This window comes from Pleuronectes platessa, chromosome 11 (assembly GCF_947347685.1).
Source record: "Pleuronectes platessa chromosome 11, fPlePla1.1, whole genome shotgun sequence".
Taxonomy (NCBI): domain Eukaryota; kingdom Metazoa; phylum Chordata; class Actinopteri; order Pleuronectiformes; family Pleuronectidae; genus Pleuronectes; species Pleuronectes platessa.
In genome coordinates, this window is record NC_070636.1 from 6,215,955 (window position 1) to 6,241,928 (window position 25,974).

Genomic DNA, 25,974 nt, shown 5'->3' on the forward strand with positions numbered 1-25,974 from the left:
CTTTGAGAGGTGTAGAAATCCCTGTATTAGTCTGTCAGCAACGAACACAACAATAAACAAGTGTGCGCACAAACACACACACACACACACACAGACACATATCAGGATGCCAGTGTCACCCAGCAGGGCTTAGCTGAACTTCCCAACACAGCCGAGACACTGCCAAGTGAAACACAGCTACAAATCTCGAGGTGGAGCATGGAACTGGTTGTGTGTGAGCGCGAGGGCATTTTCTCACGTGTGTGTGAGGTGTGTGTGTGTGTCTGGGGGGGGGGGGGGTGCTTCTCTTGTTTACGGTTTGATTGGCAGTTTAATGTGCAACGAAAAGCAGGGGGCGGGGTTGGCGCTGAGCAATATTAGCATAATTCCCAGAGTGCCAGAGGTGCTATTGGGTGTCAGGGAGCTATTCCAAAACTCAGCTGTGACCCACAGTAGCACGGAGTCAACTTACCCATAGGCCAACAAACACAGACACACACATACATGCTTCATCTACCACACACACACACACGCTCACCATATGAAGACATTTATATGCATCATACAATTGCATTGACACGTATGTAAATGCACACATATGCATGAACCTCTGGACATGTAGGAAAGCCTGGATGGACACACAACACGCCAACAAACACACATGTCCTCACACACACACACACACACACACACACGCAGGTCCATTTACACTGTGGCGACAGTGCGTCTGTTAGCGGGATGCCATAGTACAGAGGGGTGGACAGATTTAGGTCTCCCTCACACCTAACTCTGCCAAGGGTGGAGGGTAACGATACCATTAACACTCAGTGTGCCAACAGAGCCCCCCACCCCAACTACCACCCCCAACCCCACCTAACCTCACCCCGCCCGTCACCCATCCTCCCGCTGTGCTCCAATCAGCGCCTCTTATTGGGTTGCTCTGCCCTGCGCACGGCAACAACTGTTATTCCCTGCTCCAAAAATAACATGGCAGCCAATCGCACGGCAGGAAAGAGGAGCAGTGGTCATCAAGGACCAACCTCCTTAACCACAGGTGTAAGCAGGACGCCGAGAAGACAAACAAAAAGTCAAGAAAAGAAAACTGTAGCGAATACTTAAAAGATGCAGGGATGGAGAGAAATTACAAAAGATGCAGAGGGAGAGGAGCAGGAGAAAAAACACTAAAACAGAGAGGATGGAGGGATGGATAAGCAGTCAGTGGATGGAGGAGGAATGAGATTGTGTAATGATGTGTTCGGGTGCCGGCTCTTCTGTTCCGACTATGGCAGCTGCCATGGTAACCTCATAAATAGGTGCCCTACATATCAGCAGGGCATAAGGTTACACAGCTCAGTAAATAAACACACACACACACACACACAATCTGCTGCAGGAGAGTGTCGATGAGAAGAGGAGATGGAGGGAGAGCGGAAAGAGAGCAAATTAGAGAGAGCAAGGCAGATAGTGGGAGAAACTGGCAACAGTAATGATTTGATACTCGGTGCCAGCGTTAATGTGTTTGTCTGTCATGCTTAATTATCTAAATCCACAGCTGAGCAGCCACATCACAGACGCACTGAGGTAACACCCCCTTTCTCAGTTTATACACACACACACACACACACACACACACACGTGTTTGCACAGCTATTCTTATTAGGACTTTGCATTGACTTTCAGTAATTGACTAACTAACCATAACCAAAAACCTTGTCTCCAAAACTTAACCATGACGATTCAAAATTAAGTTTAGCCTCAGGTTTGGTCGCCATGAAGTCCATTAATACTGAAAAGTACAGTGTTTATGCTGGAAAGTTCCTAAACGAACACAAACACACACACACACACACACACACACACACACATTTTCTGTCTCACCCTTTGGAGCGTAACCCTAAATTACCTCTAAATATTCCCTAGTGAGGCAAGGTTAACAAACACCCACCCACACACACATACACACACACACACACATACACAACAAAACACAAGTTTAAAACCAGGAAAAGTCAACAAAGAGCCACTCCTAGCACAATGAGCTGTTCTTTCCCATGATTCAGAGCAGCAGCCTTTATGTTCAAGCACAGATAGGGAAACTGTATCGGTGTGTTCATTGTAGTGACTGAATACTATTCATCACCGCCCCTCAGTTACAGCAAAATCAATCCTGCTGTGTCACGGCAATCCTTGTGTATTACACACACTGAAAACAATAGAGGCTCTCGTGTCAAATTGTCAACATCAAACACCTCATTTGTGGGTGATATTGTGAATGTGAATATTGCAGCTCCCACAAGTTGTTTATCTCAAAATTTCAAATGCTACATCTGAAGATATTTTTTTTTAAATCACAAAAAGGGACTTAAATGAAAACGTGTCCCACCTCCGCTGATCCATTCCAACTCAAGACAGTGATTTGCAATGGTTAACTTCATACTAGAAGTCTTTTACAAGCAGCAGGCAAGTGTTTCAGCCACACTCACATGACTGCGTCAAATAATAACACAGTTTGTTCAGCTATAATACCATAAATGCACATTTGCCAGTAAGTATAATTCTGAGGTGTGTGTGTGTCACTTACCCGGATCACCTCTGGAGTCTGCTGGATGAGTAGTGTTGACCCGGTGTCTCTCACAGCAGCCGGGTCAGCAACAGCAGCCTCTGTTATATCTGCTGCAGCTGGGATGGCGACAGGTGCTGGAGCTTCAGGTGCAGCCACAGGTGTGGGGTCAACTGAGTGTGCGGTGGAATGCAAGCTGGTGGGTGCAGATGTTACAGAATAGGAGATGTCATCGGTAGAGGCCTCTGTTTCTTCATCTGTTGCTTCTGTTGTAGGCTCAGGTGTGGACGTAAGCAGAAGTTCGGGAACAACTTCAGGTGTAGGTTTAGGGAGCGGTTCGGGTGTAGCTTTGCACATAGTTTCAAATGTTGTAGGAGCTGGTGTTGGTGCAAGCGATACTGTAATTGCATTTGCCGATGAGTGTTTTGGCGGGATCGCTGGGACTGCATTTATATGCATGGATGGAGCAGTGGGAGCAGCAGGTGGTGCGTTTGTGTTCTCCACAGGGGTATCAGCCCTGCCGGTGGTGGCTAGTGTATCCTGCAGGAGCCTCATCACCTCCCGCTCCTTCCCACATTTCCTCTCAGCACTCCCTGTGCTCCCCGCCCCAGAATCCACCAGCTCCTGAGCAAAACTCTCAATGCTCTCCAAGATCCTGAGCAGAAGTGCTCCATCCTCCTCCTCTCCTACTGGAGATTCACTGTTGGGAGGAGTGAGACTTGGAGAAGTCCTTGAGCTAGGGCCGTTCATGGTCAAATGGCTAACCGGCTTCTGGATTTGGAACTGGGACATTTTCTGTTGAGCAAGGGCCTCATTGGAGGTCGTCCCCTGGCTGCCCTCTCTCTTCCTGGTCTTGGCTGGAAGAGGAGGCTCAGTATTTCTGGGGTTGCTCATACTCTGAGACAGATTCTCTAAATCCATCAGCAGCTTGTCGATGTCATCATTCCTGTGTGACACAGCTTTGGGTGCTGAGACTGCTAAAGAGGCCGTGGGGACGTAGCCTGTGCTGGCTGGCAACGTGTTTAAAGAATTGTGGAGTATGTGTGGTTGTGATAGGTTCATGGGCTGACTTGACACAGTCCCATTTGTGTTCTGGATATTGCTCATCCCTCTGGTTGAAGTTAGTGTCTGTTGTGAGATTTGTTCTAGACTCTTACCCACATCTGCTTCCTCCTCTTCAATATAAAGAGCCTCCATGGGGGAAGCTGGAGGAGTGTGTGTGTATGGTGGAGTAGGGGAGCTACGAAGAGGGGAGGGAGAATGTGTTGGAGAAGAGCTGGAGCTGGAAGGGAAGGTCACAGACGGGGGAGAGAGTGTGTGTTGTGTGATAGACGAAGAATGTGGATGCTGCAGTCCATTGGTAAGAGCGCTGGTTTTGGATGGGTAGCTTTGGATTGGTTTGGTATGGATGGAGTCTGATTTTAAGAAGGATGAGGAGGAAGTTGAGACAGAGTAGAGAGCAGAAGATGCAGAATGAGGAACAGTCTTTGGAATGGGAGGTGACTGCACCACATCCTCATAGCGAGGAGGTTGCTCATTGCCAAATATTGGAGAGTAAGGTCCCTGTTGGATAGAGTGAAGGGTATTGACCAGCTCGGCCAAATCACTGTGGCCACTCCCAGGTGCCCCCTGACCCCCCTGCCCACTGCCACCCAAATTCCCAATCCCTTCCAGATCCAGGGGCAGTCGTTTCAGGTAGGTGCTGAGTCTGGCCATCACAGCTCGATACACGCTGTCAGGACTGGCTCCTCCTTCCGCTGGTCCTCCACCGGATTTACTTCGGATGCACTGCTTGATGATGTCAGTGCATTTCTTTAGGTCTTCCGAACATTTAAGCAAGATGTCGAGGCAGGCCCGGATGTCCTCCCCGCCTGCTCCCCCACTGCCCGCCTCTGCTCGTGTCTTCTCCAGCAGACGGGCAATCAGGTTCTCCTCTCCAAGGGTGCTGAGGTACAGGGAGGCCACTGTGTTCAGACTTTGATCTAATGTCCCAAAACTTGAAAGGCTGCTTGTGGAGCCACCAACTGCTTTAGTGATGGCTGTCAAGGGGCCAGAGTTGCCCTTAAGCTTTGTTTCCTCTGGCCCTGTCCCTTTCTCCATCATAAATGGCGGCATGTTCTCATCATTAGAAGTGGCCGTGCCATTTGTCATGCCATTAGTTGTTCCGTTAGGTGTAATGTTAGAACTGAAGTGGCCATAGATGATCTCCAGGTCAGTGGAGCGTCGGCTAAAAGAGTCTGGGCGGACCTTGCGACCTTTCCGGAAGGTAACGTGGCTGGAGGAGGAGAGGCGGAGCTTGTCAAAAGAAAACTCTTTGAGCTTACCACTGGCCAGATTGATGGCCTCTTCAGTTATGTCCTTTAGACTGCTAGAGGAGCTCAGGTTTCCAGTCGTTCCTACGCAGCTTGGGGTCTTTTTACCTCGCCATGTGGGGCTGTCCTCCCCTAAAGACAAATTGCCATTGCTCCCCGCCCTCTCTAGACCACCATTATAACTTGTATCCGTGGTAACACTAATTTTACCATGGTTCGGCAGTTGCTGAGTGATCAAGTTGTGAGAGTGTATGGGTGAGTCGTTTGTGTCACTGTAAACGAGATCAGGTGCAACAAGCAGTTCAGAGCAGGTGCCGTGGTGTGCGACTGTACAGTCCAGTCCCTGGGACAGCGCCCCGCATGGCCCTGAGCAGTAGTGCACAGCATGGGAGTGAGTGCGCCGATCCACTACAACACTGTTGTAGCAGCTCACGCTGCTCACCACTACGCGATAGGCTGCTGCCATTGTGTCCAATGTGCGTCAGGGCATAGGAAGGTCAAAATTGTGTGAAAAAAATATATAACTTTAACAAAAAACCTAGTGGACTATAGTGTTTTGGTGAAACTCCTTCATGTGAGAAGTAAAGATGTTCTGCATGGTGACAATGTTAACGTACAGTATACACAATGCTGTAGCAAAAACACAAGAAGCTGGAACAGGAAAGGAAATGTCTGTAGCTGTATCTTTCAAAGTCAAAATCCCTTCTTGCACAGGAAAACGCTTTAAAGGGTTTCTGTCTCTTGCAGAGGTAAATAATTCCTTGTCAGATCTCCAGGCCTCCTAATAACAGCTGTAAGGTTCCTCCTCTCTCCACAGGCAGCGTCTCCCTTTCCTCTCTAGCAGGAGCTCATTAGCCACTAATGATAGCCGTGGAGGAAGGCGACAGCGGAACATCCAGCTGGGGTATCAGCCATCCCTCAACAGAAGCAGCCTCAGGGGCTTAATTGGAGGCCATTGACGCCTTAACATTGCCCCAGTCTGGGCTCATCAGCTGTAGGATGAACCCCCTTATCTCACTGTGTGTCTTTTTTTTTTCTTGAGAAGGAGCAGAAATCCGGCACAGCTGCAGAATAGCAGGGGACCAACCACAGATGGCCAACTGCCTCCTTCGCTTTCTGAGTGGTGGTCTGGATCTCTGTCACTCCCGGACCGTCTCTCTCGGCCACTTCCGTCTCCCACTGTCAACCATGTGTCGGACGGAGCTTGTGTTTCTGACAGGAGGACACCACCTGCGAGTCAGAAAAGGAAGGAGGGAGGAAAGAGGGTGAGAATGAGGGGAAAGGAAAAGAGAGAAAGAGAAAGTAAATCGTTAAGACGGTTGATACTTGTGAATGTGATGTGCTGAGGGAGCATGAGCGTACAATAATACCATCCAGATGACATGTGATGATATGTAGCTTTGTCATTTCCTTTCCTTTCACATCAACCTCAAATCCAACATGACGCATGTTCAAAATGAAAAGCAGGAGACAGAAGAAGAGTGAAGGGTGATGGATGCTGAGCAGAAAGAGGACGTGACTCCCTCTTTCATTACAGCAGATCTACAAAGAGTCGTCTTGAACCCTGCTGAGAAATCATGACTCAGTGAAAATAGAAGGCAGGTGTTGCAGAAAGAGAAAACACCTGTTGCTTTCAAAAATCTGTCCAATGACACAAATCCTGTTTGAGTCTATTCTACTCAAAAAAGACTGAAACAGATAAAAAAGAGAAAGAGTTCAGCATGGTAGTTTTTTTCCTGTATTCTCATTTATGTTTCACTCTCGTTCTCTATATCTCTCTGCCTCTATTGGTTAGATTAAGATGCTCTTGTGTCTTTGTCACCAGCTTATTTTTTCTGTGTTTTTTTTTTTTCTCAGTCTTATCTACACAAATGATAGACTCTAGTCTGACGGGGGCATGAAGATCAGACCCTGAAATAGTTCATTTTAAGAGTTTTGCATTCTCAAACACAGACGCACGCATGAGTTTATATAAGTTCAGGACTGCACAGCTGTGGGAATAGATGGAATAGAAAGATACAGTGCCTTGCATAAGTATTCACCCCCTTTGGACTTTTCTACATTTTGTCATGGTATGACCACAGATTAAAATTTATTTCATCGTGAGTTTATGTAATGGACCAACACAAAATAGTGCATCATTTGGAAGTGGGGGGAAATTGGGGGGATTTCACAATTATTTACAAATAAAAATCTGAAAAGTGTTGAGTGCATATGTATTCACCCCCTTTACTGTGAAACCCCTAACAAAGATCTGGTGCGACCAATTGCATTCACAAGTCACATTTGCAAGTCACATAATTAGTAAATAGGGTCCACCTGTCTGCAATTTAATCTCAGTATAAATACACCTGTTCTGTGACGGACTCAGAGTTTGTTGGAGATCATTACTGAACAAAGAGCATCATGAAGACCAAGGAGCTCACCAAACAGGTCAGGGATAAAGTTGTGGAGAAATATGAAGCAGGGTTAGGTTATAAAAAAATATCCAGAGCTTTGAACATCTCTCTGAGCACCATAAAATCCATCATAAGAAAATGGAAAGAATATGGCACAACCGCAAACCTACCAAGAGGAGGCCGTCCACCCAAACTGAAGAGTCGGACAAGGAGAAAATTAATCAGAGAAGCAACCAGGAGGCCCATGGTTACTCTGGAGGAGTTGCAGAGATCCACAGCTGAGGTGGGAGAATCTGTCCACAGGACAACTATTAGTCGTCTACTCCACAAATCTGGACTTTATGGAAGAGTGGCAAGAAGAAAGCCATTGTTGAAAGGGATCCATAAAAAATCCCGTTTGGAGTTTGCCAGAAGCCATGTGGGAGACACAGCAAACATGTGGAAGAAGGTGCTCTGGTCAGATGAGACCAAAATTGAACTTTTTGGCCTCAATGCAAAACGCTATGTGTGGCGAAAACCCAACACTGCCCATCACCCTGAGCACACCATCCCAACAGTGAAACATGGTGGTGGTAGCATCATGCTGTGGGGATGCTTCTCTTCAGCAGGTACAGGGAAACTGGTCAGAATAGAGGGAAAGATGGATGGAGCCAAATACAGGGAAATCCTTGAAGAAAATCTGATGCAGTCTGCAAAAGACTTGAGACTGGGGCGGAGGTTCATCTTCCAGCAGGACAATGACCCTAAACATACAGCCAGAGCTACAAAGGAATGGTTTGGATTAAAGAATGTTAATGTCTTAAAATGGCCCAGTCAAAGCCCAGACCTCAATCCAATAGAGAATCTATTGCAAGACTTGAAGATTGCGGTTCACAGACGGTCTCCATCCAATCTGACTGAGCTTCATCTTTTTTGCCAAGAAGAATGGACAAACCTTTCCATCTCTAGATGTGCAAAGCTGGTAGAGACATACCCCAAAAGACTTGCAGCTGTAATTGCAGCGAAAGGGGGTTCTACCAAGTATTGACACAGGGGGGTGAATACTTATGCACCCAACAGATGTCAACTTTTTTGTTCTCATTATTGTTTGTGTCACAATAAAATTTATTTTGCACCTCCAAAGTACTATGCATGTTTTGTTGATCAAACGGGAAAAAGTTTATTTAAGTCTATTTGAATTCCAGTTAGTAACAGTACATAATGGGAAAAAGTCCAAGGGGGGTGAATACTTATGCAAGGCACTGTATTTGATCTGAGGAGGGATCGGCGGAGAATAATGGAGCCGGAGTTTTAGACTTAAACGTGTGAAAAAGAGCGACTACAGAGAGAGAGGGGGGGGGGATGATTGGTGGGTGGAGGGAGAGCAGCTGGAAAGGTGGAGAGAGGGGTTTGTGGCACCTGGAAAAACAACCATTAGGAGTTTATGTGGAAACAACAGGCGGACACCTCATCTCACTTTCTCTCTTCTGTCTCTACACACACACACACATCCACACAAACACACACAAATACCAACACGCGGAAACACACATAACAGCTGGATGCTGCTGAATCAGTCTCTTGAGCAGGAAATCACACTTCCTGGTATAAGCTGCACTTGAAATCTCAACAGATAGTTTGAAATAGACTAGGATAACAATTACAGACACACTCACACACACACACACACACACACTTCTTTCTCCCTGTAGCGCACACACACGCACTTAGTATCTGTGTATATACCATAGTAAACGACAGCTTCCCACAGTGATGCTGAGCATGTAAACAAACTCCACTGGTGTTTATAATGCTCAACAACCTATACACACACACACAGACACACACACAGACACATTGTGAGGTGTGTTTTCAGGCTCTGTCCTGATTCAGTGAAGCTCAGCTCCGTTTTGTTTTCTCTCTCCTCCGGACGTGTTTTACGGACGAGTCAGATGAGAACGGAGCAGGTATCAACTTTCATTTCAACAAACCAAAGCTTTAAGCCCAAATGTGGAATGTCTCTGGACACGAACAATGTTGGTTTATTTTTACGAGGTCTTGGCAAAAGCGACGTATTAACTCCAAGTGAAGGATTTCCATTTGAAATGCTTTTATTTTCTAAGCTTTGAATTTAGACACATTTTCATTTAGATTGAACCGAACCATTCACCAAACCAACCATCTGTGAGCTTAATCCTCTGCTTTCTCTATTTCTATTTATTTATTGTCAAGTTTGTATTCCTCTCTTTGTGCTCAATCAGCTAAACAAGAGGAGAGAAGTGAAAGTAGACTGGTTGATTGTGCTAACACTGAGTAAATGAGATCACTGACAACCTCCTCATTCGCCTCCAACCTTCCCATCCTCTCAATGTCTCCCTCTTTCTTTGCCTCTCCTCCCCTCCCTCCCTCCTTTCAGTCTAAAAAAAAATCTCGCCTTCAACCTGACCTTCACCAGGAAGCAGTTAATCACGGGAGGCCACCTCTGTCACAACTTCCAAACCAACCATTAAAAGTATGTCGGTTCATGTGCATGAGTGCCAGTGTGTGTGTGTGTGTGCATCTGCAATTGTGCACAGAGACAGAGCTTGTGTACTTTGTGCAACTTATGCCGCATGGAAGTGCATGCATGGGTATGTCAATAGGGAACACATCAAGGGGCCAGGGGGGCCTCCCAGGGGAAGTGGGTCTTTGTGAAGAAGAGGGTTTCGAAAAGTAACCCCACACATATCCCTGTTAGTGTGGAACAGGTCTAAACCAAGTCAGACGATATGCACAAACACACACGCACACACACAGACACACAGAGCCTGATGCACAACTTCAGAGATCACACAGCGAGAACAGAAAGCTCTGCGATGGCATACACATGCTAAACAGAGAGGAGAGAGGGACCAGAGCAGCTCTGTGAATTGACTGCTGCCCTACAACGAGCGACAACAGTAGCTACAAAAGAGGGATTACTGGGCTTTGTGCAACATTACTCTCCTCTGAGAACACACACACACAAGGAAACACAAACACACACAGTCTGGTGGAAGTGAAATGCAAAGTATCAACAAAGACTTTTCATCACTTGTTTACAATGTCAGTTTTAAACCATTTTCTTTCTTCCCTCGTCATTTCCTTCTCTAATCATTTCAGTCTCTCACATTTTTCTCACACTCTGACCCACTTCTCTGCTTCTTTCTATAATCGCCACATGAATTATTTACTCTGACACACACACACACACACACATGCATACACTACACATTCACAGTCTCTTGAAAATAAAGTCAAACTTATTCTGCTGCAGAATTTGTCCATCAGCTCGGTATCAATCATCTGTGGAGCAGGCAGGGAGACAGTGAGACAGACAGACAGAGAGACAGACAGAGGGATGCTCTGGCAAACAGCTCTGTCCTTGTCAAGCCTTCATGGGCCACACTTCGATTATAATCATTCTGTGTGTCAGCTGCAGCTGCAGAGAAAGTCAGAGTGAGAAATAAGGAGGAAAATGGCCAAGCTGGCAGTCAGACTGTCCAAAACAGGAAGAGGAGAAACAATTGTCCTACTTGTGCGAATGAAAAGATCCGCAACAGAAAAAGAGAAATTCAGCAGAGACATCTGTGAATTTCAATGAGTTTTTAAATATGAAATGTGCATAAAACCAGATTTGAATCCAACAAACACAAACTCTCTTTCCTTTTCCCTCTCATTTCCCTCTGTCTGATGTCTAATTAAGCAAAGCCTGAAGTACAACTCGTTTAAAAGGAGCTTTCTGTTGATAGTGCCAGATGCACAAGGTCATGAGTCTATCTTGGGGAGAAGGGCTGGAGTTCCAGGGGTCTGGATTACAAAGAAAAAACCCTGGCAGGTCTCACTGGGCGAGAAGCAGAGAGCTGCGCTGCAAACCAGACATCTGCACATGAGCCAAAACACAGCTAGTGGAAAGTGCATGAGACACAACTAAGGTTCATGAGCCCTCGAGCAAAAATAATATATATAACGTAAACAAGCACCATCGTGGGTTTATGGACAGAGAACATCTGCAACACGCTTAGAAAGTTTGCAGCTGATGTGTTTTCTTACATATGGTTTCATTTCATAGACCACAGTTAAAATGAATGAGCCTAATGGGTTTTCCCTAACATACATGCACACTAACACCATCATATAAAGTGAGATCTTACAGACAGGGAGAGGAGAGAAGAAGTTAATGTTGGTTATGAAAACTGAAAGACTGAGTGTGTTCAGGAGTGAGTGTGTGTTTGGGTCTGGCAGAGACTTGGGGGATCTCTGGTTATGTCTGCCAAACTTATTGTCTGGATGAGACCCAGGCTGCTGAGAGCACAAATCACCGGACTCCAGAGACACACACACACACACACACACACAAACACACTCACAAACACACAATACATATACGCACAGACAGCTGTTCATGATGAAATCACGTCTGCAGGTTTGAGCGAGCACACACTACATTGATGGCCCCGCCCTTGATAGGTCAGAACAGCAGTCGGGGTTGAATAAGGTCCACGCAGGCAGGTCCCGGCCTATAGGGAGAGTCTTATGAAACAACTGCAAAGGCATTTTCAGTTTAAACAAAGAGTGAACACAGGACAAAGAGCTCAGTGATTTATATTGGTATTGGTCATATTCATCTTTATGTTATGGCAGCAGCTGATTAATGTGTTTTTCTATTACTTTTTTCCAACCAGGAAACAAACTTCAGCGTCCAAAAGACACTGCCCAGAGGACGCATGCATAAATTGAAAAAGCAGTGGTCCTAAAACTGATTCTTGGGGTACGCCACAGGTCAACTCCCATTGTTTAGAGAAGTGGTCAGTTATTGATAAACCAAAATAAATCTTCTGACCTGATTAAAATCGAATTTCGCTTCAACCTCATCCGTCTGTGCAACATTTTGGTATTGTCTGATTATTAACTCTATGATTGTGCAGTTCCTTGAAGTATCTCTGACTGAAATCGAGCTAAGCTATGCTAACCCCACATTTAACATAGCATACTTCCTCATGTCTGACTGTAATCGGGTAAGTCTGCAATTTAGCAAATTAATAATTACACCAGAATGGCACTTAGTAGAGAGTGTACCACCGCCAAAGCCCAACAGTGCCGTGTAACTCAATCAACACCCGCACACACAGAGACATCAGTTCTCTCAACCTGCCTCATTGTTTTCATCTAGATCCATTTGTTATTCCCTGGGAAATTAGCAAAAAACAACAATTTGTGTTGTGTAATCCTGCTGACAGACACACAAACAGACAGGGCCTGAAAACATAACTTCCTCGCTAATTATGTAATAAAGGAGGTGATTAGTCTTGTTGCCTCGTTCAGGTTCAACAGCTAAACTCTCTCATTCCGTCGCTCTCACTCGCTCCATTATTCCTGCCTTTCTTCTGCTTTTTAATTCCCTTTCTGTTCTCTTGTTTTTTTTTACCTCTTCCCCCTTTTTTCTCTTTGCTTTATTCTTTCCTCCTCGTCTTTAACTGGCCACACGCTCCTACTTTACAGGCTGAGATGGCACAGGGGCTCCACCACAGATCTGCACCTACAGCGCTGTAACAGCAGTTCCCCCCGGCGCTCCGCTCATATCTCAGGAAGGTGGGCTGTGGGAATAGCTGAGCAACTCGTCAGGAAGAGAACAGTAACTACAGACCACATGGACACACACACACACACACACACACACACACACACACACCTGCATATATAAAAACACAATACATCCCCGGAGGGATTGTGTTGAGGGCAGCGAAGAGGATGTTTTTGTGTTTCTGAGCAGATGAGGGAAAACAGTGACTCATGTCTTTTCTTATCCTTAAATATTTCCTGGTCAAAACAGCTTGGCCTTATAAGGCTAACACACACAGTCTTGTTCTCATACACACACACACACACACACACAAGCGCAAAGATCCTGCTGTTCCTGTGCAGTGAGCACAAAAAAACATGCTGTAAATACACAACACTGTCGGCCTCGTGAGATGATAATGAAAGCTGGCATTGGCTTCAGTTCATCTGAACCTGCAGTACACGCACACACACACACACACACACACACACACACACACACACACCCACAAACACACACTATCCATCCTGCTCTGCCTGTGGCTCACTATGACCCAATGCCTTGTTTTAAAAAGCACATTTTGGGTGATGTCATGATTCTGGTCTTGTTGTTCTACGGAGACACATAATTAGGACACAGACACACACACAAAAACACACACACATTCATGCACAGGAGACGAAGGATACACAAATAAATCTTTTGTGATGCGCATAGACAGCTGACCTGATTTCAGTCACTCAACTGTTCATTCCTGCCACCACCTACAGCCCCGACCCCGAAGGCAACCAGCCTCCACCAACCACAGCCACCAGGCAGCAGCTGGGTGCACACACACACACAGATCCAGTACAAACACGAGCGTGAGGAAATCAACTCGAGAGGAAAAGTTTGTTTTGTTCGTGTTTTGTGCAGCGAGGCTTAAAATCTGTGAACTAAAGCATGACTCATCAGGGAGGACGATTCACTTTCTCGAAGCAAATTCATCACAAATTCAGTCCACGTAAGACTGAGCAGGAAACAAAAATCCATAGAGTTGTTTGTCTAAGACGTGAGAAAGGAAATAATCATCACTCAAATCAGGTTTCAGCCGGTGGTTCTCCCTGGACGCCTGTTCAGAAAAACAATTCTCCTGATCCCTGATCCGCATCATCCTTTAAAACTCAGTCCTGAGCCCAAATTCGTCTTCTCCTGCAGCTGCTCACAACAAACTTAGTTCCAAATGAAGCTACTGTACAATTTACCAGGCCCATCTGATTCATCTGACATGTACCTTCTGTATGATTTCGACGAGTGATAAGTTCAATATCAATTAACCTTGAATAACCTGGTGACCAGTTCTCTGGAGAAGCGTTTACTGGGACTCATCAACCAGTAATTTCGACCAAATTCTAAAAAAAGCTTCATCTTTAGCCAAGAGCAGCACATCTGTGTTTCTGGTCCATCCTGAGATCTGTACCAGCCAAACCTGAAACCTAAAGCAGCTCCACTTTCAGATAAATTGCTGATGATTGCTATTTATTACAAGTTACTGTGTTTTATTGGGGCATAATTAGCCCTTGTGGTAGCGGAGGAAACCTGAGCTCAGTGAATTAGCACAGACGTCATAAATCATAAATGGATTCTGCTTTACGCGGCTTCAAGGTAAAATCTCAAAGACTTCTCTGATGAAAGGATGCACTTGCCCCGAGGGTGACAAAAGTGTAAATTTATCAGTAACCCTTTGGTTTTCTGGCCTATCGGGATCTTTATCTCTTCAGCTTTGGTTGAGGCTGGAAATAGAACATGTTATATTCACTCAGACCTCAAAAAGGAGGACATGGATCACATCCCAGACTCACTGCTGGTCAAAGACATTCCCCCCAGATACCAGACATTTTAAAAAGCCATAATCTGGCCCTAAGGGGAAATGTAATGTCTGAATGTCTGAAAGCAACATTTGAAAGACATCTTTACAATGTCATGGGAGGACAAAAACATCATTCTCGATCCTCTAACGTTGATGGAAATGTCCAAACACAACGTCCTTTCAGACGTGTTTGTGCTCACGGGGACGTTGCATGTAGACTTTGTGTTTATAACGAGAGAAAGGGACGAGATCTCCAGATTTTTACAGAAAGCCATATAAGAACATGTTTAGACTGGAGCGCTGAGGCCAGACTAACTAGTCTGAGGGGCCATCTATCTGTGTGTTCGTGTGTGTGTGTGTGTGTGTGTGTGTGTGTGTGTGTGTGTGAGTTGACTGCTGTCCCTGTCCATCAGAGGGTCATATGAGGAGCAGATTAGGGTTTCTAACCGCAAACCCCTGTCGCCATAGCCCATCGTGACGGAGACGGTGAGGAGAGTCATCGTGTTCCGATCCACCACTGACTCATCCCTCCTTATCTTGCCGCCATGTGCACACACACACACACACACACGCACACACACGCACACCCAAAACCACATCTAAATCAGGACTTTGAGGTGCAGCGTGTTCTTCTTCGTCCCCTCTCCTGCCCCAACATCTCGACCAGTCATATCAGTTTAAGCCCAGACAAATTTACGCCATTTTAACTATCAATACTGATGGTTTTTGAATTGAATAAATAAATAAAGAACAATATCATCATGTTTGAGAAGTTAGATCTGGAGATTCCTTTCTACGTTTGCCGTGGTGTGGTCCTTATGATGATCAAAACTCAAAAAGCAGCTCAAATAAGTCTGCACGACTGACGGTCAAGACTGAAACTCTAAACACTTCATTCTACCACGATTTACTGACCGGTGGCTCCGACCAACCCTGTAATCAAAACTTCCATGATGTAATTTGGTATCAATGGTCCCAGGAGTCCGTTGAGTAATCCCTGCTATTAGTGGATTTCCCCCCCCCCCTCGCGGACCCTGACTCACAGCCACGTAATATATGGTTATTGTTGTTCTTGTCCACCACAGGGCCTCATTCATTGACTGGGCCGGGAGCCACGTCTTACTGTACGGTTCGATTCCAGCAGCGGCGGCAGCAGCAGCAGCCACCGTGAAACACAGGACCAGCTGTCACTTCAAGCCTGTTAGAAGGTTATTTACAACCCAACATACAAACAAGACCATAAACTGGGACCATGCTCACCTCGGCCTCAACTCTCCTCCCGCTCCTCTGTTCAACGTGCAGCTCAGCGCGGAGGGAGATCTGTGGGAACAACAGTAAACACACGAGAGACAAAGGTTTAATAGATAATAAACAGCTGATGGGATTCATTACAGCTACAGATGAATCGGAAGCTCTAATGGAAAGTAACTGGATTGTTTCTTTATAAGACCAGTTAACCCTGCAAATAGATTCAATAACACACGAGAAACACAGAATGAAAAACAGGAACCTCTCTTTCAGTCTCTCTCTCTCTCTCTCCCTCTCTCTCTCCCTCTCTCACACACACACGCCACATCCTCTGTTACCGGGTTATTTTCTTCCCCAGTGTTTAGAGTCTATTCTCGGAGTTGTGTTTGTGCATGTGACCCCGGGTGGCTGCTCACGGTCGAATGTCCCGCTGCCTTTTCGTGTGAGGGGAACGTGTGTGTGTGCACATGTTTCTGTGGGTCTCAGTGTCTCCGTGTGCGTCAGACACAACCTTATCCACGGCACAGGGGGCCATTCGGACACGTTCGGGGCCATCACTCACTTCCAGGGCCTCCCAGTATCTGACCATTTCTCCTCGTTTTTCGCTCCTTCAATCTTTCAAAGCTTATGTCCTAGTCCACACAAATTGGATATTTTGTCAAAAGACGCTCATGGGCCTCTTGTCCACACATCTAATGATGTTTTTAAGTCTTTTTTACAACTTCCAAAAACAGAGCATTTGGAAAACGATAATGTCACAGCTTCCCTTTGTGCATTCCCACTATTGAGTTGTGTAGGAATAAGTAGGTGCCAGGAACAAAAAACTAAAATGGCAGATATACCGGTTGACAGGACAGTAATACCTCTTTCACACCAAATTTAAATGGGAATATAGCATTTTTTTTAGCCTTTCTTATGTTTTTTTCCCATGGTGCATCATGTTCAATGTCACAAATGCACAGAACAGGTGAGGCTCTCTTTCACTTCGTTGCCTGAGCCGATAAAAACTTTGTCTTTGTGTTCTCATCTGGAAAACACATTTTGTTAAATAAAGGCTGTTCGGCACTTTCCTTTTAAAAAAACTAAAATATCTTAATCTCAAAAAATACTACAGTAGCATAGAAAAGGCCTTAATCAGCGCTTCTCTATTTGATTTCATCCTACATTATTCATCCTGGGAACCCCCCGCACTCGGGATCATGAAAAACAAACACTAACAGTATCGTTCCCCTCTCTCTCCTCTGGTGTGTACTCATGTTCGCTTCTTCCCTTCCTGGACATTCAGTTCCATCTGTTTGAGACATCAGCGCACAGCAGGGTCTTCATTCCCTTACCCATAAACCCTCAGCGTATGTCAGGCGCAGATACAGGATCTAGCGGGGATGTGGGTTTAGCTGCATAAGCCGAGGGTTTAGGTCTAGACTTTCCTAATGAGAAGCAGCCTGCTCGTCTGGGACTTCACATACACGGATCCACATCGCTGCATCTGGGCGAAGTGAGCCGAAGACAAACAGCCAATAACAACAGAGACATTTACAGATGCTCAGAGCAATACAACATCTGGCCACTAGCCGGTCGCACCCCCTCCTCTTGAGTTAAACAACTTAAACCTGTTCAGTAAGTCCTGAATGATTAAATCATTTTGCATTTAGAGTATCCACTCAAACCAACTGTAGGAACTGACATTATTTTTCTAATCCTGTCGAGACGCTTAACAAAATTAAATTTAAAAATGATTTAGTCTGAGTTTATTTCAAACTACATATCAATCACATGACATAACAGACCTCAAAGTTTAGATTAAAGGACTAAGTAGTGACATCATCCCAATTTTCATCTTCAAATGTTCAAATAAATTGAGTATATAATCATAGGGTGGAGATTATTTACTTTTGATAAACTGAAACAAGAAAGTTTTGACATGTTAATCTTGTTAAACTGAAACTATCGATCACCCACGTTTCCAACTATTTTCAAATCAATGAATCAGTTATTTGTTGCAGTTGTTTAATAACAAAGGCTTTTAGCTAAAAGGTTACATATTCGGTTTGTTTTGAAACTGGCAAGTGGTTACTAACAACTACAGACTCTAAGGGATTTCAGAATAATTGAAACAACTCAATTCAGGTGAGTAAAAGGAAAAGATGAAAGACGACAAATAACAAAAGAAAACAAAGTGAGTAATAAAACTGGGGAGAAGCTCTGGTTTTAAGGCCGGAGGCAGCAGGTGAAGCAGCGGCTGATGAAAAGAAGGGTGGTTAAAGTGCAGCGCGCATTAAAAGGAAATGACAAAGCAGAAGAAAAGCACATGTGAAATGAGAATAATATAATGAGATGTAATGAAAAGAGCTTGTTTGTCTGTGCAGGTTAAAAAACTGGGTTTGGTTTCACCGCAGAATCAAAGTAAACACGAGAGGAGAAGGAGAGGCACAGGGTGTTTTTCTGTTGCCTTCCAAATATAGCTGCAGGCTGCATTTACGTGCATCTGCAGTGTGTGTGTGTGTATGTGTGTGTGTGTGTGTGTCTGTGAGTCTCTCTGTGTGTGTATGTGTGTGTGTGTGTGTGTGTGTGCATGCACATCTGGTTGTAATATGGCAGCACAATGGCAAAGATTTATACTACATGAGCTGACTCGAGTGAAGCTTATTAGACTGCAATAATGTCAACCCAGGACTTAACAGAGAGCTGAGAAGGGGCCTACCTGCCTGCGCTGTCATTGCACACACACCCACATGCACGCATACACACACACCCACATGCACGCACACACACACACACACACACACACACACACACACACACACGCACACAGACAAACACACACATCTTCTTGACAGGCCGCCCAGTCTACAAAGTAGAACCAACACGGTGATCTCATGTGAGACTGTTCTGTATATGTGGAAAGTATCCACCCAGAGGCAACTATATATTCACACACACACAAACACACACACATATACACACACACACACACACACACACACGCATTGTTCCTGGTTTGTTTCTGTCACCTGAGGAAAATAACAAGAGCAGCATGTCAAGTTCAAAGACAATGGCCACAGCTTGTATGACTCATCATGCCCCCCACACACACAAACACACGCACACGTACACAAGCACGCACACACACACACACACACACACACACACACACACACAGCCTCCCTTGGGTTAGGCTTAGAAAAGAGCATACCCTCATTATCGCGGCGTTGCAGCAGATCACAGTCAGAGTGGGAACGCTGGGCTGTTACTAAGGCTCCTACTGGCTGTGAGCCTGGACCATCACAGTCACTGCTGTCACTATTTATCATACTAACACACTGACCAACAGTCCGGCGTGTCACACACACACACACACCCACACACACAGCCAGGATGACTGCCAACGCTGATGTCAATTACAGACTATTACTGGATCATCAGCGAGTGACCGTGTAAAGTCAGAAACTAAAAGCGACTGACCTGCACGGCCACATTCAACACAGAGAAAAACACCTACATGTTTCTGCTTTATCACAATATCATACTGAGCTCAATCCCAGATGGTGAGTGTTGGTTCTGCTTCTATGTCCTGAATCACTTATTCATGATAAATGTATTCAGAGTTAAAGTTACGGTGAGGTGAGTTTAGACTGGATATCTCTCCTGTGAGTTGATATGAATGCTTTGCAGAGAGTTAGGTCAGAGGAAGGGCAACAGTCTTGTTAGCCTTGCCTTATCTGGAGTGGTGTAACACGCACACACACACACACACACACGCGCACACACACACATAGACACACACAAACGGAGTGTAAGAAGAAGCTGCTCTCCAACTAAACCCAAGTCCTCATCTGCCTCAAATCCCTGATATATTTGGTATGACGGCATGTCGTATACTGCTGGGATGTGTCACTGGCACATTCCTCAGAACTTAAGAGTGTGTGTGTGTGTGTGTTGTGTGTGTGTGTGTGTGTGTGTGTGTGTGTGTGTGTGTGTGTGTGTGTGTGTGTGTCGGTGCGTGAATATCCCCATAAAAGTTGAAAAGGCAGTAACTGTTTTATGCCAAGTAAGGCGAGTGGGTGTCTTTCTTATAAGCTTCCAACTAATACTATAAATGTAAATGAGACAGAGTGACTGTGTGCATGTGTGTGTGTGTGTGTGTATTTGTGTGTGTGTGTGTGTGTGTATTTGTGTGTATTTCCATATAAAAGGAGCAGGCCGTAAGCACTATGATTCCAGATTTTCCAGTCAGCGTTACTGAGCTCCTGGCAGACAGAGAAGACAGACACACAGTCATCCAGTCGGTACACGGCCAGATCTTCCACATCTGTCTACTGTGACGCACACTAAGGCAAACACACACGCACACACACACACACACACGCAGACACACACACACAAGTTCACAGTATGCATTCTCCATTGCATCGCAACTGACACTCTTGACACCTACACCTGCATATTTGGGTGCATGCAAGGTCTATGGATCCTACACGAATCACCCACACAGCTGTGCGTACTTTGCAAACTCTTCGTGCATAAATTAGGTTATCTTTTTAGTTTATGGTTAAAATAAATTGACATACACTGAATGCTTGAACTCCAGAATCAAGTTCTTGGCTCTTGAAGACGTGTAAAACTAAAAGACTGAAAACACGTCTCAGTGAGAAAGTTGTTCTCCCTTTGCTCAGGCAGAAACATGCAATTTACTTATTTTCCATCTCATCCATGTTAAAAATACCAACCAGCACCAGGTTGCAACAATTCAAACTGGCTCCACATAATCTATCGAATACCAGTATATCGTAAATAATCCTTCTAAAGATTTACACGAGGCCGACACGCAACAGGACAACAACGTTTTCAGGCTTTCAGAAAACAAGTCAGAGGTATTCAACTGTATATTTGCCATTTTGACACAAGTAGCATCACATCTCAAGGTGTAACTCCTTCCTGGAAATGCACAAAAACACACAAACACACAAACCCACACGTCTGATCCCTCAGGATTTGGCAGCTCCAGCAGCAGTGACAGTCTGACTGTTTGAGCTTTTGAAGTCAGGAGTCAGTAAACCTCTGGGAAATCGGCTTCGTCTCCTCCCCTCAGTCGGCAGCTGAAGAGCAGCTTCTCCAAAAGCCTCATTAAGAAGTCAAGAGAGGAGCCTCTGGTTCTAATGATCTATTCAAAAAGCCTCGGGGCCTTTTGTGTTAAGCTAAGTCCAAAGATTGTATCTCCTTTTGGGAAGTGCTCGCTCATGTCAGAAGCATCAGTCTGAATGCGAGACTCCTTTTCTTTTTTTTACAGCTTCCCAGCATCTGAACTCTCTCCTGTTCCCAGTGACAGGCTGCACTGTTTGGGATTAAGACTCCGGGTTTTAGCAGAGGAGATATTCAGAATTAAATGAGAGGAATTGGGGAAGTCCATCATTCTTAAAAAAGACAGAAAAGAAGGGAGAGAAAATGTCCTTATAGCTACACACACCCCTCGCTGAAAAACACACAAAAAATCATCCGGGCCAACAATGCCAACAACGCATCCACACAAACGATGGACGAGGCCCCGAGAGAGCGAGAGAAGAGGGGGAAAAAAGGTGGAAAAGAGTAAAGATTAGTCATCTTCACCTCCAAAGTGCTTCTCTTTTTACCAGCTTCTAATATGCAATCCATCATCGTCTCCTTTTCATCGTGACAACGAGCCAGATTTTGGATTCCAGGCGAAAAACAAATACAGAAGACTTTGAAGGCCGAGCACTATAACACGAGAACTCAGCGTGACAGGGCTTGGGTGTGTGATTAATATGCTGGAGGTGTACGTGAAGCCAGGACAGGGGGGGGGGGGGGGATCCGGAGGGCAACGCTGGCACGCCGAGGTGTACGGCCTAAATATAAGCCATGACGCCTGGGGGTAAAGTAGCCTGCATTCCCCTGATTCAGCCCCAATGATGGATACCTCAGATACCTTCCCTCTCTGTCACCGTCCATCTTGCTACTAACAGCCGCCCTCGGGGGGGGGGGATCTCAGCACCGATCTTCTATCTTCACCTTCTTTGCCCCCCCCAACCCATAGCCATTGGTGCAAGAGTAAGTGTGCCATCTGATCCCTGTGTGTTTTAAGGGTGCAGCGGTGAGTGTTGCTTCATGTGATTGGACGACTCTTCATCATTTCATTTAGAAAAATAAGGGAAAAGAACGTTTCCCTGTTCACAACTTTGAGACATATTGAGGAATTCAATCTATGGGTCACTCTCACATGCAACAGATTCCACACAGACTAAAGAGTGAAAGACTAGTTCTGGTGTTAGAGAGAGAACTGCATCACATGTAATGCTTTGACAGGGTGAGATGTGATATTTGCCTTTCTAGGTTTAATTTTGAATGAATCTGTGGATTAATCATTTTGTCTTTAAAATGTTAAATAACAGCTAAAAACGAAAAAACTAAATAAAGTTTCTTACGCTGCAAAGCAACATTCAAATGTTCTGTTTTGTCCAAGAGTCTAAAAGCAAACATATAAAAATGTATATAATCTTTTCCACACTGGAAACAGCCATGTTACAAGCAACGGATCCACTTTGATAACATTTGAAAACTATTTAAATCAATGCAGGTGAGGGCGACCGTGATATTTTGTTAATTTGGTTCATATCTTTGATTCACAATCAGGCAGTGGAAAGACAAACGTGTGAGATGATAAACAAGCTAAAAAAAGAAAATCACTTGTGTCACTTGTACCCAAAGTTACAAGCCCATAAAAGTTGTGAACGGCTGCTGCATCCAATCATCTGCAGAATAAAGACATCTGGTTTGTGTTGTTTACTGATTGTAAACACGCCACCAGCGAGAGAACAAGGAGGAAAAGAGTGAAAGCGAGGAAATAAAAAAACTCCAGAGCAGCAGAACATTCCCTGAGCGACTGAAAGGGCAGCTGACGGAGGGATGACGGAGGAGGAAGAGTCGGTCTGTTTGTTGTGCTTCTCCTGGCTCTGATCCACGTCTCTGAACTTCAGAGTCCATGTGTTGTGATGCACTTAGAGTTTGTGTACTCATACAGTACATACAGTATCTGAGGAGTATCTGAGGTCATGTGAACGGAATCGTTACCGAAAAACATGGGAGGTGCGAGTCCGAGCGCAAACACAGAGCCATTTACTTTTAATTTTAGTTTCCTGACATTACAGTAAGTTTTCACCCGATAATGGCATGTGATTTCCAGTGTGTGTGTGTGTGTGTGTCTGTGTGTATTTTGGCTCTAGAACTGTGGGAGTGCGCTTATTAACAACAACACCGCCACACACAGTCCGTCCCCGGGGACTTGAACGCTAAAAGCCACTCTGGTTCCCATGAGTGCTCGGCCCACGCAGCCTGCCGCTGGATTGTGTTGGTTCCTATTGTGACTCTAACTCAACACAATGTCGCTGCAAATAAACCAGAAAGTCGCTGCTTAATCACAGTGTTACAATGATGAAATTACAGTGTCATTACACAAAGACACACAAACCACATCTGAGCAGTGTCTCTGTCTCGGAGATGAAGGCTTTAAATGTCAGTCTCTAATCAGGACACAATCAAAAAAGGACAGATAGTTACTAATTTTACTTTGTAGTATATTGTCCCGCTACACCCACTGTAACTTCTAAATATAACTTTAAACTGTACTCGTTGATGTATGAGAATGGAATCCCAACAGAAAAATCCTTCTGCATCTTAATGAAATACACTGATGTGCAGTTTAGAGCGAGGGAAGCAGGAAAACATCAGTCACTTTCAGGAATCAAGGATGCACATCCCTGACACTAGAAGAAAAGAAAGACAACAAGTGACTCCAGCTGCTTTCAGACGTGCACCGAACTCCCAGTAATCTCCTGAAATCACCCGAAAGGACTGGAAGTGAGAAAGCAACTGTCTTTAGTACGAGGCTCCGGACAATCTCCAGAGGTTTTCTTTCCAGGCCACTCGTAAAACCTCAGGACAGAGTGGTGATGTTAATGAGGATTCTACAACTGAAACAATACAAATATCTCAAGGTGAAGAAGAGAAGATGCCGAAGAAGATGTTAACTTGGAAAGACCAGGAGATTCTAGAGCGTTTGGTGATGAGGGTCGACGCCGGTGTTGATGAGCTGTAAACTAAAACACACGGTTTTTACACAGTGGAATTTATACGTCACGTCCTGCCTCCTGCTGCTCGACCCCTCCACTGAACCCTCCACAGATTCTCCTGTTGGGTTATAACAAATAGAGAATTCAGCCTCTTCTTGAAATAAAAATAAAACAAGCAGCCTACACATAAAATTCCCACATTCCAGGATGGATCAAGTTAATCCAGATATTTATCAGTAAATGGCCGAGAGGAAGATATCGTCTCTCCTGCAGCAAAACTCCAACAGCTAAAGAAAAAGTTCAAGCCTTTATAAATACACATTATAAAGGTCAAGCATTTCTTTCAAGGATACACTCATGTGGTGCAGCGGGTCGGATGTGAGGCTGACGCCAACTGAGAGATAAGAGAGAACCGATCACGAACCGAATCTTTCACTATGTTGATATGAGCCACCGATTATATTCCCTCAGCTGCTGTACACAGCTGGCATAGTTTAATCTACCATCAACAACCCATGACCTTGTGTTATCCTACATGACAGATCTCAAAATGTGGCGTGGAGATTGTAGATCTAGGAGAAATAAAAGAGTGGTTGTGTCCGATCAGAGTTCAGAATCAGCAGAAAGAATCGACAGATAATCAATTATAACAACAATCATCAGTCGCAGCTCCGCTTATCAGGTCTGAGAATAACACTCACATGTCCCATAAGGAATTTTTTTTGTCCTTATTGCTTCCTGAGGGGATTTTAGCATAATCACACTGCATCTATAGAGTTAAACTACATCCATCATAGACTGTTTATAAAGATGGATGGCACGACGCTCCCCAAAAGTCAAGCCAAATCATTTTCCTGCTCTTATACAGATGTAGGGTATGTTCAAGCTTTTTTTTCTGATAAGTTTGGTTTGAAATAGTTATTTGATGCTATAAAAACGAGGTGAAACATCCTGATTGACAGCTGAGACTGACTCGCAATTGGTCGAGTACATTCAGTACCACAGCTCCACGTAACAATCACTCCTGCACCGACTCTGGCTCGGAATTACGTCAAAAGTACAAGATGGCGGCTGCAATATCTCAAGATTCAAGATTCAAGAGTTTTATTATCAAATGCAAAGAGATAACAATTAAGCAGTTGCTGGCAACGAAATGCTTGAGTCACAGGCTCTCTTCCAACAATGCTCGAGAATTAAAAAAACAAAAACAAAATTTGAATAAAATAGTGTAAAATGGAATATCAAAACTTTAAAATATGAAATAAAATATATCTAAATATATATATATATACAGCTGAAGAAAGAAAGAACAGTAGTGAAATTTTGTGCAATAGTGCAAATATGCCACAGTGCTTATTTAGTGGAGTTATTCCAGTTCAGAGGAGTTTAAGAGTCTTATGGCCTGGGGGAAGAAACTGTCTCTGAGCCTGGAGGTGCAGGCCCGGATGCTGCGGTACCTGGGATCTTCTAGCCATGTTGCCTTGCTGGGCGATGGCTGTAAGGGCGGGACAAGTTGGGGATGTAATGAGACGACCTGATGCCGCTGATGAAGGAGGCAGCCCCTGATTTGAAGCAAGGCTCATGACTTGGACAGTGGAAGGACATGGAGACGTGTCCTCCAATACGTCGTCCATCTTTCTATACAGGTTATGATTAGCACACAGAGGGGATTGGCTGCTCAACACATCTGTATCTATAACACTGGATAGATTACATTCTGCGCAGCCTGTTAACTGTGGAGATTAGAGAGTGATTTAAGCTTCTGAAAACCCACATCACTCAGCTTTGGAAAATGAGAAGGCAACAGAAAATATAAACGAAGTTCAGAAAGCTAAAGAGAAAGAAAACATTTGGGAAGAAAAGAAGAAAGAGACAGAAAATAAAGGTCGAGTAGATTAAATGTGCAGGTGATGTGTCCGCAGCTGCAGCCTTTGATTCACTGCAGTTCAAACGCATAGCAGGAGAATCACCTCACTGATGAAAGAA

The 25,974-nt window shown here is 44.8% G+C and overlaps 1 protein-coding gene across 1 annotated transcript in view; it reads right to left on the reverse strand.

Annotated features, from left to right (window-relative positions):
- ppp2r3a (protein phosphatase 2, regulatory subunit B'', alpha) overlaps window positions 1–25,974 on the reverse strand; it is a 57,996-nt gene that overhangs the window by 19,730 nt on the left and 12,292 nt on the right. Inside the window, exons 2-3 of the mRNA XM_053435078.1 lie at window positions 15,920–15,979; window positions 2,561–6,081 (exon numbers count right to left, since the gene is read on the reverse strand). Of these exons, the coding sequence (XP_053291053.1) occupies window positions 2,561–5,317 (2,757 nt within the window). The 5' untranslated portion in view covers window positions 5,318–6,081; window positions 15,920–15,979. The remainder of the gene's footprint in view (window positions 1–2,560; window positions 6,082–15,919; window positions 15,980–25,974) is intronic.